This window comes from Bos grunniens, chromosome 5 (genome assembly GCF_055505025.1).
Source record: "Bos grunniens cultivar Pamir isolate PY7600 chromosome 5, Bosgru_T2T1.0, whole genome shotgun sequence".
Lineage (NCBI taxonomy): Eukaryota > Metazoa > Chordata > Mammalia > Artiodactyla > Bovidae > Bos > Bos grunniens.
In genome coordinates this window covers 81,149,760-81,164,110 of record NC_141169.1, presented here as the reverse complement: position 1 = coordinate 81,164,110, position 14,351 = coordinate 81,149,760, and the positions used below count along the sequence as shown (strand labels likewise).

The following is a 14,351-nucleotide window of genomic DNA, read 5'->3' as shown; positions in this document are numbered from 1 at the left end:
TTGCCTGGAGAATCCCAGGAATGGGGGAGCCTGGTGGGCTGCTATCTATTGGGTCGCACAGAGTCGAACACTACTGTAGTGACTTAGCAGTAGCAGTAGCAGTTCCTACTGTGGGCTAGCCATTATGGAAAAGAATATAAACAAATTAGATTGTAATGATACCCATAAAAAGGATACTCAGAGTGAATGTTGAGAAAAAAGGAGCTGTGTGTATGTTTACACATGCATATATAAATATATATACATATACACACATATAAATATATATGCATACACACATATAAATAAATTACATAATAAATAAATTACATAAAATAAACTACATATTAACACTCAGATGTGACTGTTAAGGGCTTCCCAGGTGGTGCTAGTGGTAAAGAACTTGCCTGCCAATGCAGGAGATGTTAGAGATACAGGTTCCATCCCTTGTTTGGGAAGATTCCCTGGAGGAGGGCATGGCAACCCACTCCAGTATTCTTGCCTGGAGAATCCCATGGACAGAGGAGCCTAGTGGGCCACAGTCCATAGAGTCACACAAAGTTGGACATCACTGAAGCGACTTAGCATGCACATATGTATTATATATATGTATGTATGTGTGTGTGTGTGTGTATGAGCATTTGAGCTCATACATGAACAATAGAAGGAGCTGTATTTTTTAAAATCTAGAGAAACAGCATTATATGCACAACTGATATTGGGGCTAAGGGCCCAATTTAGACAAGGATGTGGCAAGTTTGAAGGTCAGAAGGCAAGCAGTGTGGCTGGACTCTAGTAAGCAAGGGGAAAGAAATAAGAAATACATTGGAAAAGTCAGCAAGAACCAGACAAGTATCTACTCTGTGAAGACAGAAATCACTTGATAGGTCGAAGAACCTGAAATTTTTTAAAACAGTCTGAAATATGTGGTGAGCAAAGAATCACAGGATTCCACACTGACTGTCTGAGACTCCCATGTTTCTGCATTTCAACCTTCTGATGTTCACCTTCCTGGATAAGAAATTACATTAGCGGGTCCATTACCTCTGAGTATACACAGGAGGGTAAAAACCAATTACCTGACAGATATATTAGAGTCCATTCTGTCAAAGCAAGTTTCTGAAGTTACCCTTTCCATAATTCAGTATTCTTTGTAAGAGAAAGCTAGCCACACTTGGTCAGAATTTCAGCTCCTATTTTCCTCTTCTCACATTGGCTATAAATTTGGTCACACTGCAGCCAAAGTGACAGCTGGATGTAGCTGAAGTAAGAATAGGTGCCAAGTGAGATCATGGTATTTGGCTCACCTCTACACAGATCTATTTCCCTCTCTAGTTCTTTTATGATCTCTTGATAGATTAAGGTCTTTCCTTAATGTTAGATGCTATTAAACATGACAGAGACGGCAGAGATATTTGTAATTTTCTTGATTCAAAATAGAAAAACCATCCCTCAAAAAAGGAAGAAAGAACACATTAATTCAGAATCAGAACACTTTTCTATTTGATTTCTGTAACAGTAATATCCTCTAGCAGAGGGTGTGAAACCCTTCTCATACTCCTCAGACCTTCCAGTCAGTGGCTGGCTCTGTGCCACAGGGATCCTGCGACTCCACCCATGAGATAAGCCAGAATATGACCAGAATATGAGAGGTGGCCCCCTGCAGCCCTCCAGCCATCACCTTGGGGAAGCTGCCTCACTCCTCCAAGGGAATAAGTGTACTACATGAGTTTATCACTGCAGGATTCAGTTCAGCCCCCCGCGGTGGTGGCTGGCTTAACTGCACATCCTAGACTAGCGGCTTCCCCTTCCCTGTACCACCTCTTCACATTCCTACAGCTGATACTGCACTTCTAGGCAGACTACAACTGAATCCTCCTCTTAGGGTTGGCTTCTGGAGAATGCAAATTAGGACAATATACAACATAAAACAGAATTTGTATAGAACTTGACATCATAAAAGGCTTAACCACAATAAATTTATACTCAAAGTTAAGACGGGTCTTCTTCCTTTTGTCCTCATGTTTTTACATGGAAAGACTTCTACCCAGATTATAGCCCAGTTTTCTCTCTTTAGAGGTGATATCCATTGGTTCATGTTTCCTGATGGTAGGGGCTGGGGTGTACCATCAAAGAGCTACAACTATTCAAGACACATTCTTTTCTTGCCTCTCTAGCCCAGCATGAAAGGAAATACCGATCTGGAGGTATGGGTCTGCCTTCCTTCAGGCAGCTTCCCTCAAATCCAGCCTAGGAGCTAAAGGTAGGGCTATTTCCTGTTGGAAATGCTTCTCGGTTGCATACCTAAGTCACATTTCTCAGTTGGCTATGTGGATATAAAAGCTGGTATTTTGCAATCCTTTTGCACACATCCTGTCTTTTTCTTACTTAATGCTGAACTCGCCAACAGCACGCTTGCCCAGCTGACTTGTAAGTCCATCTGTGTAGCTTTGCACCACTGTGGTATCACTGAAATTCAACTGCTGCTTTCTGACTTATTTTCCATTGCATATGAAAACCATTTTTTCAAAGGTTCTCATTTTCCTCATGATTGTTTTATTTTATTCTGTGGTAGAAAATTGTGTGAGTACACAGGAATTTAGTAATAATTTTAAATAATAAAATTTTTATATCACAAGTTGGATACATTAACTGAGAATCCTTATTTGCTCATTGCCCTTTTACCAAAGCCCTAAGCATATCTGAACACATCTCACCAGCAGGTCAGTTGGTGAGTGTCAGAGTGGTATTGCCCTCTCCAACCTTCTCATGGGCTCCTCTACGTACCCACTTGCCCTCTGACCGATGCCTGCTTCTGTCTGGCTTTTGAATAGGGGTGTGGTGTGATGCTGTGGGCACGCTTGTCTATGGCTTTGAGAGTGGGTTCTTCTCGTCTATGGAGAATCTCCAGCAGATAACAACTTCCTGTATTCCTTGGAAAAATCAGGATCCTCTCACCTGACCCACATCTTTCCCTCCAGATGCTGCAAAGCCAGCACAGATCATCTTCTCTGAGATTCCTCCTGGATGGGCTGAATAGTAAGTGCGTTCGCAGACCTCTCTTTCTAACACAGGCACTTGAATCTGCTGTAAGCGACTTGCTAGACCACCATCTAAAAAGTAGATTGAGAAAGAGCTTGATTGTGAAGTAAACAGCAGGTTATGTTAAAAAATATAGTTAAGTTCAAGCTTTCTCTACACCATCATTCGGTTTTGCCTAAGTTGATGCAGACTTCTGAATCCAAACACAGCATATTGTGCAGAATATCTTTATTTCCAGATGTGGCATCTTGGGGAAGAAAATCCATTGGCAAGAACAAGACCAAAAGCACTTTTTTTTTCTAGTTTAATTCTGATTTAAATCTTAGTGTTTCAAAGATTGCTACATGTAAGAATTCAGAAAGAGAAATTCAGTAATATATGACTTGGTGTTAGATAATTCATATTATAAATATATGTGACTATATATTTATACATGTACAGTTGACCCTTGAACAACATCGGTTTGAGCTGTACAGGTCCACTTATACTTGGATATGTTTTCAATAGCAGATATAGCAGTACTACATAGCTTGTGGTTGGATGAACCCATGGATGTGGGATTGCAGATATGGAAGGCTGACTATAAATGATACTTGAATTAACCTCCACATTGTTCAAAGGTCAACTGTAAATATTTATGTAAATATATTATAACTATATAACAATAATACATTTATACTACTACTACTACTACTAAGTCGCTTCAGTCATGTCCGACTGTGTGCGACTCCATAGACGGCAGCCCACCAGGCTCCCCCGTCCCTGGGATTCTCCAGGCAAGAACACTGGAGTGGGTTGCCATTTCCTTTTCCAATGCACGAAAGTGAAAAGTGAAAGGGAAGTTGTATCTGACTTTTAGTGACCCCATGGACTGCAGCCTACCAGGCTCCTTGGCCCATGGGATTCTCCAGGCAAGAGTACTGGAGTGGGGTGCCACTGCCTTCTCCGAATACATTTATAGGATTTCCTAATATAAACCAAAATCATGTTTCTCTTTTTCCTTTATTATCTGCTGCTGCTAAGTCACTTCAGTCATGTCCGACTCTGTGCGACCCCATAGACGGCAGCCCACCAGGCTCCCCTGTCCCTGGGATTCTCCAGGCAAGAGTACTGGAGTGGGGTGCCATTGCCTTCTCCGTCCTTTATTATCACTGGGGCCTAATTTCAACTCCAATTTAAGATAACTTTGATGATGAATACTAAAGAATTTCTTCCCTGGCCTGATCCTCAGGCAGGCCTACGTTAACATGTGTTCTGCATGACTTATTCTATTACTTTAGATTTATGACTCATTTAAAAAAGCTAAGTTTAGTATTTCATAGTTCTGTAACTTTCTGGAAACAATTTTTAAAAAATAAAAAAGGGGGTTCATGTATACATATGGGGCTTCCCCGGTGGCTCAGTGAAAAATCCCCTTGCTGGCAACCCACTCCAGTGTTCTTTCCTGGGAAATCTCATGGACAGAGGACTCTGGAGGGCTACAGTTCATGGGATCACAAAGAGTAGGACACAACTTAGTGACTAAACAACAGCAAATATGTATACATATAGCTGATTCACTTTCCAGTACAGCAGAAACTAAAAAATCATTGTAAGGCAACTATACTCCAATAAACATTTTTTAAAAAATATTAAAATTAATTAAAAATTAATTTACATTTATTGGTTTAGATGGTAAAGAATCTGCCTGCAAGACAGGAGACCTGGTTTCAATCCCTGGGTCTGGAAAATCCCCTGGAGAAGGGAATTGCTACCTACTCCAGTATTACTACCTGGAGAATTTCATGGACAGCATGGACAGAGGAGCCTGGCAGGCCATATGGGGTTGCAAAGAGTTGTACATGACTGAACAACTAGACAAGATGTACAATATTTATGCTTTTTACTCCTAGCTCTTAATACTCACAACATTGTGAGGTGGGCTGTCACACTGATTTCACACCTGAAAAAGCCAGAACTCTGAAGATTTGATCTTTCAGCAACTATGGGATAGAACTAAGAACTAGCCCGGGTCTGACTCTATATCTTACTTTTTTAATGCAATAACCTAATACAAAAATAAATTAATATATTTAAAATCCTCTTTTCAGAGACGATCCCTAAAAGTGCTGTTTTATTATCACGTCTCAAAATGGAGAACTTGTTCTCTCTCCAAGACTGAAAGACTGAAGTCACCTTTTGTAAAACTTTAACTACCTCTATCACCTGGTGGTCACAGAGTTGGTGAAGGCTGAAGGTTTCAGAGAACAGGCACATTTACTCAAGGGCACTGAGGCCAGCCAGTCCATAAAAAGTTACTGTTTCCTCTATGCAAGGTAGATATTGACCCCTGGGGAGAGAGCAGTAAATTAGGCAGAGATCTGCCTCCAAGAGGCTCCCACTATAAGGGGTGAGATATAGAAAACGAATCTGTAAAATAATGTCAAGTCCCTTTATGTGCAAGGAGATGATAAAACCAGGCAATGAAGAGAGTGAAGAAGGACAGTCCTGCTGCAAGAAAATGGTCTGAGATTTGAGTTGAGGATGGAGTGATGAGAAGAGGCTGTGAGGAGACTGAAATAGGAGTGCTCCAAGGCCAAGGAAACAACGTACAGAGCTTGATAGAGAAAGAAGACACAGTGCCTGAAGGTCAGCCAACAATGGGACAAACGAGGAACAGATGCTGGAGAGGGTTCGGGAGGTCCCGTGCAGATTCTTCAGTGCTGCGCTAGGAGGTCAGATTTATTCTTTTTTTCTTAATGAAAACTTATTATTATTATTACCCAAAAGCAAATATTTCCACAACATTCTTAACATTCAGTTTGGGATGGAAATTGTTTCTTATGTAACAAAAAGCCATTCAAGGTTTATCAGCTGAGCCACACTGATTTAAATTCCCTTTTGATATTTATTAGCCATGGAGTCTTAGCAAATGACTTAACTTTCAGGGCCATAACCCCCTCATTTGCAAAACAGGAGGATAAAATCTCCTCATATGGCAGTTGCAAAGATTTTAGAAAAATGCAGTTTGGCTGCAGGTACCACAGTAAACCGAGAAGATGAATGCTGTACAGGGTCAAAGATTAATTCCCCTCTCCTTCAAGCTCAGACTTTGCCACTGTTTTGTTTGAAGTATATTTGACTTCCCTTTCATGAATCACAACCTTGTGCTTGGGCAAATAGGAACCCACTCCACTACTGTTGCCTAGAGAACCCCATGGACAGTATGAAAAGGCAAAAAGGTATGACACTGGAAGATAAGCCCCCCAGGTTGGAAGGTGTCCAGTATGTTACTGGGGAAGAGCCGAGAACAATGACTATTAGCTCCAGAAAGAACAAAGCACCTGGGCTAAAGCGGAAACAATTCTCAGTTGTGGATGTGTCTGGTGGTGAAAGTAAAGTCTGATCCTGTAAAGAATATTGCACAGGAATCCGAAATGTTAGGTTTATGAATCAAGGTATGCTGAATGTGGTCTAGCAGGAGATGGCAAGATTGAACATTAATATCCTAGGAATTAGTGAAGTAAAATGGAAGGGAATGGGAAAATTTAATTCAGATGACCATTATATCTACTAGTGTGGACAAGAATCCCTTAGAAGAAATGAAGCGGCCTTCACAATCCACAGAAGCATCACAAGTGTAGGGTTTGGGTACAATCCCTAAATGATAGAATGCTCTAACCATTCAATATCACAGTAATCTAAGACTATGCCCAACCACTGATGCTGAAGAAATTGAAGTTGACCTATGAAGTTCTGTGAAGACCTACAAGACCTTCTAGAACTAACACCGACAAAAATGTCCTTTTCATCATAGGGGATTAGAATGCAGAAGTAGGAAGACAAGAGATACCTGGAATAACAGGCACATTTGGCCTTGGAGTACAAAATGAAAAAGGACAAAGGCTAACAGAATTTTGTCAAGAGAACACGCTGGTCATAGAAACACCCTTTTCCAACAACCCAAGAGACAACTCTACACATGGATATCACCAGATGGTCAATACTGAAATCAGATTGATTATATTCTTTGCAGCTAAAGATAGAGAAGCTCTACAGTCAGCAAAAACAAGACTTGGAGCTGACTGTGGCTCAGATCATCAGCTCCTAATTGCAAAATTCAGGCTCCAACTGAAAAAAGTAGGGAAAACCACTAGGCCATTCAGGTATGACCTAAATAAAATCTCTTCTGATTATACTGTGGAGGGGATAAATAGATTCAAGGGATTAGATCTGGTAGGCAGAGTGCATAAAGAATTATGGATGGAGGTTCATAGCATTGTACAGCAGGTGGTGATCAAAACCATCCCCTCAAAAAAGAAATACAAAAAGGCAAAGTGGTTGTCTCAGGAGGCTTTACAAATTTTTAAGGAAAGAAGATAGGTGAAGGGCAAGAGAGAAAGGGAAAAATATACACTGAACTGAAAGCAGAGTTCTAGAGAATAGCAATGAGAGATAAAAAGGCCTTCTTAAATGAACAATGAAAAGAATTAGAGGAAAAAAACAGAATGGGAAAGACTAGAGATTTCTTCAAGAAAATTGGAGATATTGAGGGAACACTTTATGCAAGGATGGGCATAATAAAGGTCAGAAACAGTAAGGACCTAACAGAAGCAGAAGAGATTAAGAAGATGTGCAAGAATACATAGAAGAACTATACAAAAAAAAGGTCTTAATGACCCAGATAACCATGATGGTGTGGTCACTCACTACATACTCACCACATATGGACATACTGAAGTGTGAAGTCAAGAGGGCCTTAGGAAGCATTTCTACAAAAAAACCAAACCAAACCAAAACAGAACAAAAAAACTAGTGGAGGTGACAGAATTCCAGTTAAGCTATTTCAAATCCTAAAATATGATGCTGTTAAAGTGTTGTACTCAATATGTCAGCAAATTTGGAAAACCCAGGAGTGGCCACAAGACTGGAAAATGTCAGTTTTTATTCCAATTCCAATGAAGGGCAATGCCAAAGAATGTTCAAACTATTGTACAGTTGCGCTCATTTCACATGCTAGCAAGGTCATGCTCAAGATCCTTCTAGCTAGGCTTCAGCAGTGTGTGAACTGAGAAATTCCAGGTGCACAAGCCGGGTTTCAAAGAGACAGAGGAACCAGAGATCAAATTGCCAACATTCGTTGGTTCATAAAGAAAGCAAGGGAATTCCAGAAAAACATCTACTTCTGCTTCATTGACTATGCTAAAAGGCCTTTGACTGTGCGGATCACAGCAAACTGTGTATATCTTAGAGATGGGAATACCAAACCACCTTACCTATCACCTGAGAGACCTGTATGCAGGACCAGAAGCAATAGTTTGAACCACACATGGAACAACTGACTGGTTCGAAATTGTGTAAGGAGTATGACAAGACCATATATTCTTACCTTGCTTATTCAACTTCTATGCAGAGTACATCATGGGAAATGCCAGGCTGGCTGAATCACAAGCTGGATTCAAGACTGCTGGGAGAAATATCAACAGTCTCTGATATGCAAATGACACCACTTTAATGGCAGAAGGTGATAAGGAACTAAAGAGCCTCTTCATGAGGGTGAAAGAGAAGAGTGAAAAAGCTGGCTTGAAAATCAACATTCAAAAAAAACTAAGATCATGGCATCAGTCCCATCACTTCATGGTAAATTGATGGGGAAAAACTGGAAACAGTGGCAGATTTTATTTTCTTGGGCTCCAAAATCACTGCAGACAGTGACTGTAGCCATGAAATGAAAAGACACTTATTCCTTGGAAAAAAAGTTATAACAAACCTAGACAGCATAATAAAAAGTGGAGACATCACTTTGCTGACAAAGTTCCATCTAGTCAAAGCTATGGTTTTTCCAGTAGTCATGTATGGATGTGAGAGTTGGACCATAAGGAAGGCTGAACAGTGAAGAACTGATGCTTTCAAACTGTGATGCTAGTTTTCCCTTGGACTGCAAAGAGATCAAACTAGACAATCCTAAAGGAAATCAACCTTGAATATTCTTTGGAAGGACTGATGCTGAAGCTTAAGCTCCAATACTTTGGCCACCTGATACGAAGAGCCGACTCATTGGAAAAGACCCTGATGCTGGGAAAGACTGACGGCAAAAGGAGAAGGAGGATGCAGAAGATGAGATGGTTAGAGAGCATTACCGACTCAATGCATATGAATTTGAGCAAAGTCCAAGAGACAGTGGAGGACAGAGGAGCCTGGTGTGCTGCATTCCATGTGGTTGCAGTCAGAAATAACTTAGCAACTGAACAACAGCAACAATATCTAATTTACATAGTCGTCTTAGTTTCTGCTATATAGCAAAGTGATACAGTTTTACATATACACACACACACATATATACTTTTTCAGATTTTTTTCCATTACAGATTATTATAAGATATTGAATATAGTTCCCTATGCTATACAGTAGGACATTGTTGTTTATCTATTTTATATATAGTAGTATGTACATGTTAATCCCAAACTCCTAATTTATCCCTCTCTTCCCCTTACCCCTTTGGTAACCATAAGTTTGTCTTCAGCATCTACAAGCTTACAGAGTTTAAATGACATATAGACAGAAGGAAAATATAAGAGAAAATAACTTTATACAGTGCAAATAAGCAGGACAACAACATCAACTCATTCAGGTCTTTTGGTATTTCACTATGGCTTTAAGAACTATAGAATCTAGCCCAGGCCTCATTAGATTCCAGTCCACAGGCCAAATCCATGTCAGCCCCTACTACCAGCTCCCGATACCAACTCTGAGTCTATTTATTACAATCCATGAATTAATTATGGTTTGTACATTTTTAAATGGTTGAAAAGATAATCCAAAAAAAAGAATACCATTTTGTGACAAGATTATTGCATAAAATTTCAATTTCATGGAGAAATTCCATTGGAACACAGCCACATCCATTCTGTAACATATTGTCTAAGGCTGCTTTGTGGTACAACAGCAGATTTGAATAGCTGTGACAGAGACCATATGGCCTACAAGGGATAAGATACTACTATCTGGCCTTTCACAGATCTAGCCTACCTATGATTAAGGCATCCTGATGGAAAAATTATAAAATAGTTCATTCTCTACTCTGATGAACTATTACAGTTAAATAAACCATGGTTCCTGTCTTTCAGAAGGAAGAAGGGCTAAAGCAGATACCGTTTGATATCGTTTCCATGCCATGTTCTCGAAACTGTCAATCAATAGTGATGTTCATGCAAAAGTAAAAGGTTTACCTTTATTAGCACTTCCCCAGCCAGTCACAACACAAATCTCAGAAGAAAACAGAGGCTCCAAGCTGTGTGGAAGACATACTGGCCTCACCACTGAGTTGAATTCTAGGGCAGAGCTCAGTTGGATCAAGGCGATATCAGAGTCATAGCTCAGTGAGTCGAAGTCCTCATGCATCACGATGTGTTTTGCCCTTCTCACCTGCATCATGAGCAAGCAAGAAATTACAGGGCAGAGTCAATGATTCAAACAAATTCCTTGTATACTGGTCCAAAATCATCCTAAATCTCTGCATTTCCACACGTCACCCAATGAAGGTGACTTTGTACTAACTTTAGAAGGGAAATCTTTGTTAATAATTTGCAGGAATCCATGAAGCACTTTCTGAGGAATGGAGGTCCTGGGAAAATTAGACTCTCTGGACCTGTGTACATGGACCTCAGTTTGCACTTCCTGACTCACTTCCCCTGATTCTCAGATTAAATGTGATCTCAAATTCTATCTTTAAATGTTGGTATAAATGATAAGTGTAAGAGGGCATTAGGAAAGTAGTAACTAATCTCATGTTTTAGATAAATGTATTCCCTGAAAGTGAAAGTCGCTCAGTCATGTCTGACTTTTTGCGACCTCATGGATTATACAGTCCAAGGAATTCTCCAGGCCAGAACACAGGAGTGGGTAGCCTTTCCCGTCTCCAGGGTATCTTCCCAATCCAGGGATCGAACCCAGGTCTCCTGAGTTGCAGGCAGATTCCTTACCAGCTGAGCCACAAGGGAAGCCCAAATGTATTCCCTGGCATGTGACAATTTAGGGAACAGGCAGAATGACCTTTAAAAACATTTCTCACCTGCTCAGTTGATTCCTTCAAGGTTCTGTCATGGTCTCCAGCAACAATGGTCCAGAAGAGTGGATTGTTTTTCCTGGAGGAGGAACAACAAAAGTTTGATATGAAAACACATTTTTCACCATTTGGTCTAACACTATAACATCCACTGTTCAGTCCAGCCAGGGGCCACCCACTACCTTGTCTGGAATCTTTATGTAACCAGAGAAGCTGCACCATGCCTTCTGATCTATCTGAGGACAAGTTCCTAATTGTCTATCTTGCCCCCTTCTTTTGTCCATAAAATGTTTCTGGAGCATTTATCAAATATCACCAGTTTATTTTTAAGTTGAGAAGGAAAAAAGAAACCTAGAGCTTATTTTAATTTCATAGTGACATTAGGAATACATGAAGAAAATTACATTTCTAATGAGATCTATGCTTTACTGTTAAAAATATTCAAATACTATATTATAGGAATATATCTTTTAAATTATCATCTTTTATAAAATAATCAGAATTTATGAAACTAAGACCAATTTATCAATTCCTAAATAGGTAAAATTCACATCTGATATCAGAGATTAGGACACTGACTACTTTTAAAGGGGAGAGGGCATAAAGGGGACCCCTAGGTACTGGCACCATTTCCTTTCTTGGTCTGGGTGCTAGTTACATGGTTATTTGCTTTGTATAAATTCCTCTAACTGTATTAATGTTTTGCACACATTTAATATACTTCAAAAAAAGTTTAAAAATTTGAATCTACATCCATTAATTTGCCACATCAAGATCTCCAGCTGAAAAAATATCCAAGGAAAGAGTCCCTCAATTGCCACAAATATATTGTCACTGATTCTTCATTTTTCAAAACTGTCTTTTCAGTAAAAGTAAAGTTATGAAAAGTATTTCTTCAATACATTTAGTCAAAGAAGTTTCTTAATACAGGTAGGCATGTTCTCTCTAATCATAACCATGCTCATTTCAGTTCCTTGCATGATGAGTCTGACTCACTGATGTGTTTAAGTGTGCCTTTATTAAGGGAGCCAACTCAAGTAAAGTGCCTGGTAAGTATACGGAGATAGTAATGACTCCATAATGGTAGCCATTATCATTGTTATTATCTGTCATGCACTCTAATGGAAGGATCAACTTTATTTTCAAAGTCACTCTCTAAATCATTACTTGGTAGTAAAGAAACGTATTTCTTAAAGCTGTTACTAAGGCTGCTGCCCTAGAATCATACCCCTGCCCCTCCCTTGGATGGAAACCAATTGCTCTTATCTAAGTTTTGGAAGGAAGCTGCAAAGAGAAAAACAAGAACTGGTTAACCCTAGAAAGGGCTTCTCTGGTGGCTCAGTGATAAGTGACCCGCCTGCTGGTACATGGGACTCGGTTTCTATCCGTAGTCCAAGAAGATCTCACAAGCTGTGGAGCAACTAAGCCCATGCGCCACAACTATTGAGCCTGCACTTTAGAGCCTGGGAGCCACAGCTACTGAAGCCTGAGAGCCCTACAGCCTGAGCTCGGCAACAAGAGAAGCCTCTGCGATGAAGAATCTGCATACTGCAATGAAAAGTAACTGCTGCTTGCCATAACTAGAGAAAAGCCCACACAACAGAAGATCCAGCACAGCCAAAAATAAATGGATAAAGAAATAAACAAACGAGTGCAGGTGTGCTAAGTTGCTTCAGTGATGTCAGACTCTTGTGACCCCATGGACTGTAGCCCCCCAGATTCTTCTGTCCATGGGATTCTCCAGGCAAGAATACTGGAGTAGGTAGCTATGCCCTCCTCCAGGGGATCTTCCTGACCCAAGGATGGAACCCACACATCTCACGTCTCTTACATCTCCTGCATTGGTAGGTGGGTTCTTTAACACTAGCATCACCTGAGAAGCCCCAATAAATAAATATTTTAAAAGGCAGCTTCTAAGAAAATAAAGGTCGCTGAAACTGGAAAAAAATCCACTGATTTAGGTTTGAGACAGATTCCAATGTACAACTGCAAAGTGAGTTTATTCCCCTAAATTGTTTATTTTTTAAACTTTTTATTTTATATCAGAGTATAGTCGATAAACAGTGTTGTGAGAATTTTGGGTGGACAGCAAAGTGACTCAGATATACATGCATCCAGTCATTCTCCTCCGAACTCCCCTCCTATCCAGGCTGCCACATAACATTGAGAAGAGTTCTCTGTGCTATACATTAGGACCTAAAATCCCACACGAGCATGAAGAAGAGTGTGGAGTCAACAAAAGGAGAACATGCCAGGTTTTCCCTAAAAATAGGACAACAGTACCCAGCAACTTGTTAGAAATAAAGATTCTCTGGCTCCACACCAGACTTTAAGTAAGAAACCTTCCAGACAAGTCTGGTATTTGCTAGAGCTAATACTAAGGGTAACCAGTGCTAGAGACGGTAGCACATGGGGTGTAGTACAATGTTGCTGTCGGTTGTCCTTATCGCCTTTTGTAGCAATGTCAGCCAGCCTGGCACGTGGGACCTTCAGCAAAAATGTCTATCTCAGCTCCCAGATTTTGTACATTTCCCCAACCGGCTCATTCCATGCAGTAAACTTGCCTTCCCAATGGATTTGGGTACGCCCCTTCAATGGAGGCTGGAGCCCTGGATGTCCATAAGATTGATGAGGATGAGACAAGGAGAAGTAAGTTCTTGAAGGAATCAGCTGAAGGATTCCCAAAGACAAGGCATGAGTGAACATACTAATTCTTCACACTAGCATCCCAAATGATTCTGGGTAAAGATATACACAGTTCCAACTTCAAAAAAGATATTTCTCTGGTCAAGTAAATTAAACAACTATAAAAGTTAAAGAAAAAATGAGGTAACCTTTTCCACATCAAATAAGTATAAGGCACAATATTTTGTGTAAAAATTATAAAACCCTACATAAAATATATATGTATAAACATTAATGTAAAATCAGATAATTAAAACATTCTTAATATTGATTACTTCTAGAAAGGAGGAATGGATTAGAGAAATGGAGAGGGTAGTTTAGATTTTACTTGATAACTTTATTTGAACTGCCTTTTTAAAAACAAGCAATACTACTACTTTAGCAAAATTTTACAAAGAAAACAAGAAGGGCCACTAAAATTACATACAAATCTTTTTGTGGTTAACTTAAATGGTTCACAAACATTTATAGCTGACTGTGTTTATTAATCGGAGAAGGCAATGGCACCCCACTCCAGTACTCTTGCCTGGAAAATCCCATGGACGGAGGAGCCTGGTAGGCTGCAATCTATGGGGTCGCTAAGAGTCGGACACGACTGAG

General features: G+C 40.0%; 1 protein-coding gene across 3 annotated transcripts in view; it reads right to left on the bottom strand.

Annotated features, from left to right (window-relative positions):
* The window catches only part of OVCH1 (ovochymase 1), a 96,620-nt gene that overhangs the window by 53,627 nt on the left and 28,642 nt on the right, over positions 1 to 14,351 (bottom strand). For all 3 annotated transcript variants that reach the window (XM_086401538.1, XM_086401539.1, XM_086401540.1), the window contains exons 10-12: positions 11,073 to 11,145; positions 10,231 to 10,426; positions 2,938 to 3,092 (exon numbers count right to left, since the gene is read on the bottom strand). In XM_086401538.1, the coding sequence (XP_086257664.1) occupies positions 2,938 to 3,092; positions 10,231 to 10,426; positions 11,073 to 11,145 (424 nt within the window). The remainder of the gene's footprint in view (positions 1 to 2,937; positions 3,093 to 10,230; positions 10,427 to 11,072; positions 11,146 to 14,351) is intronic.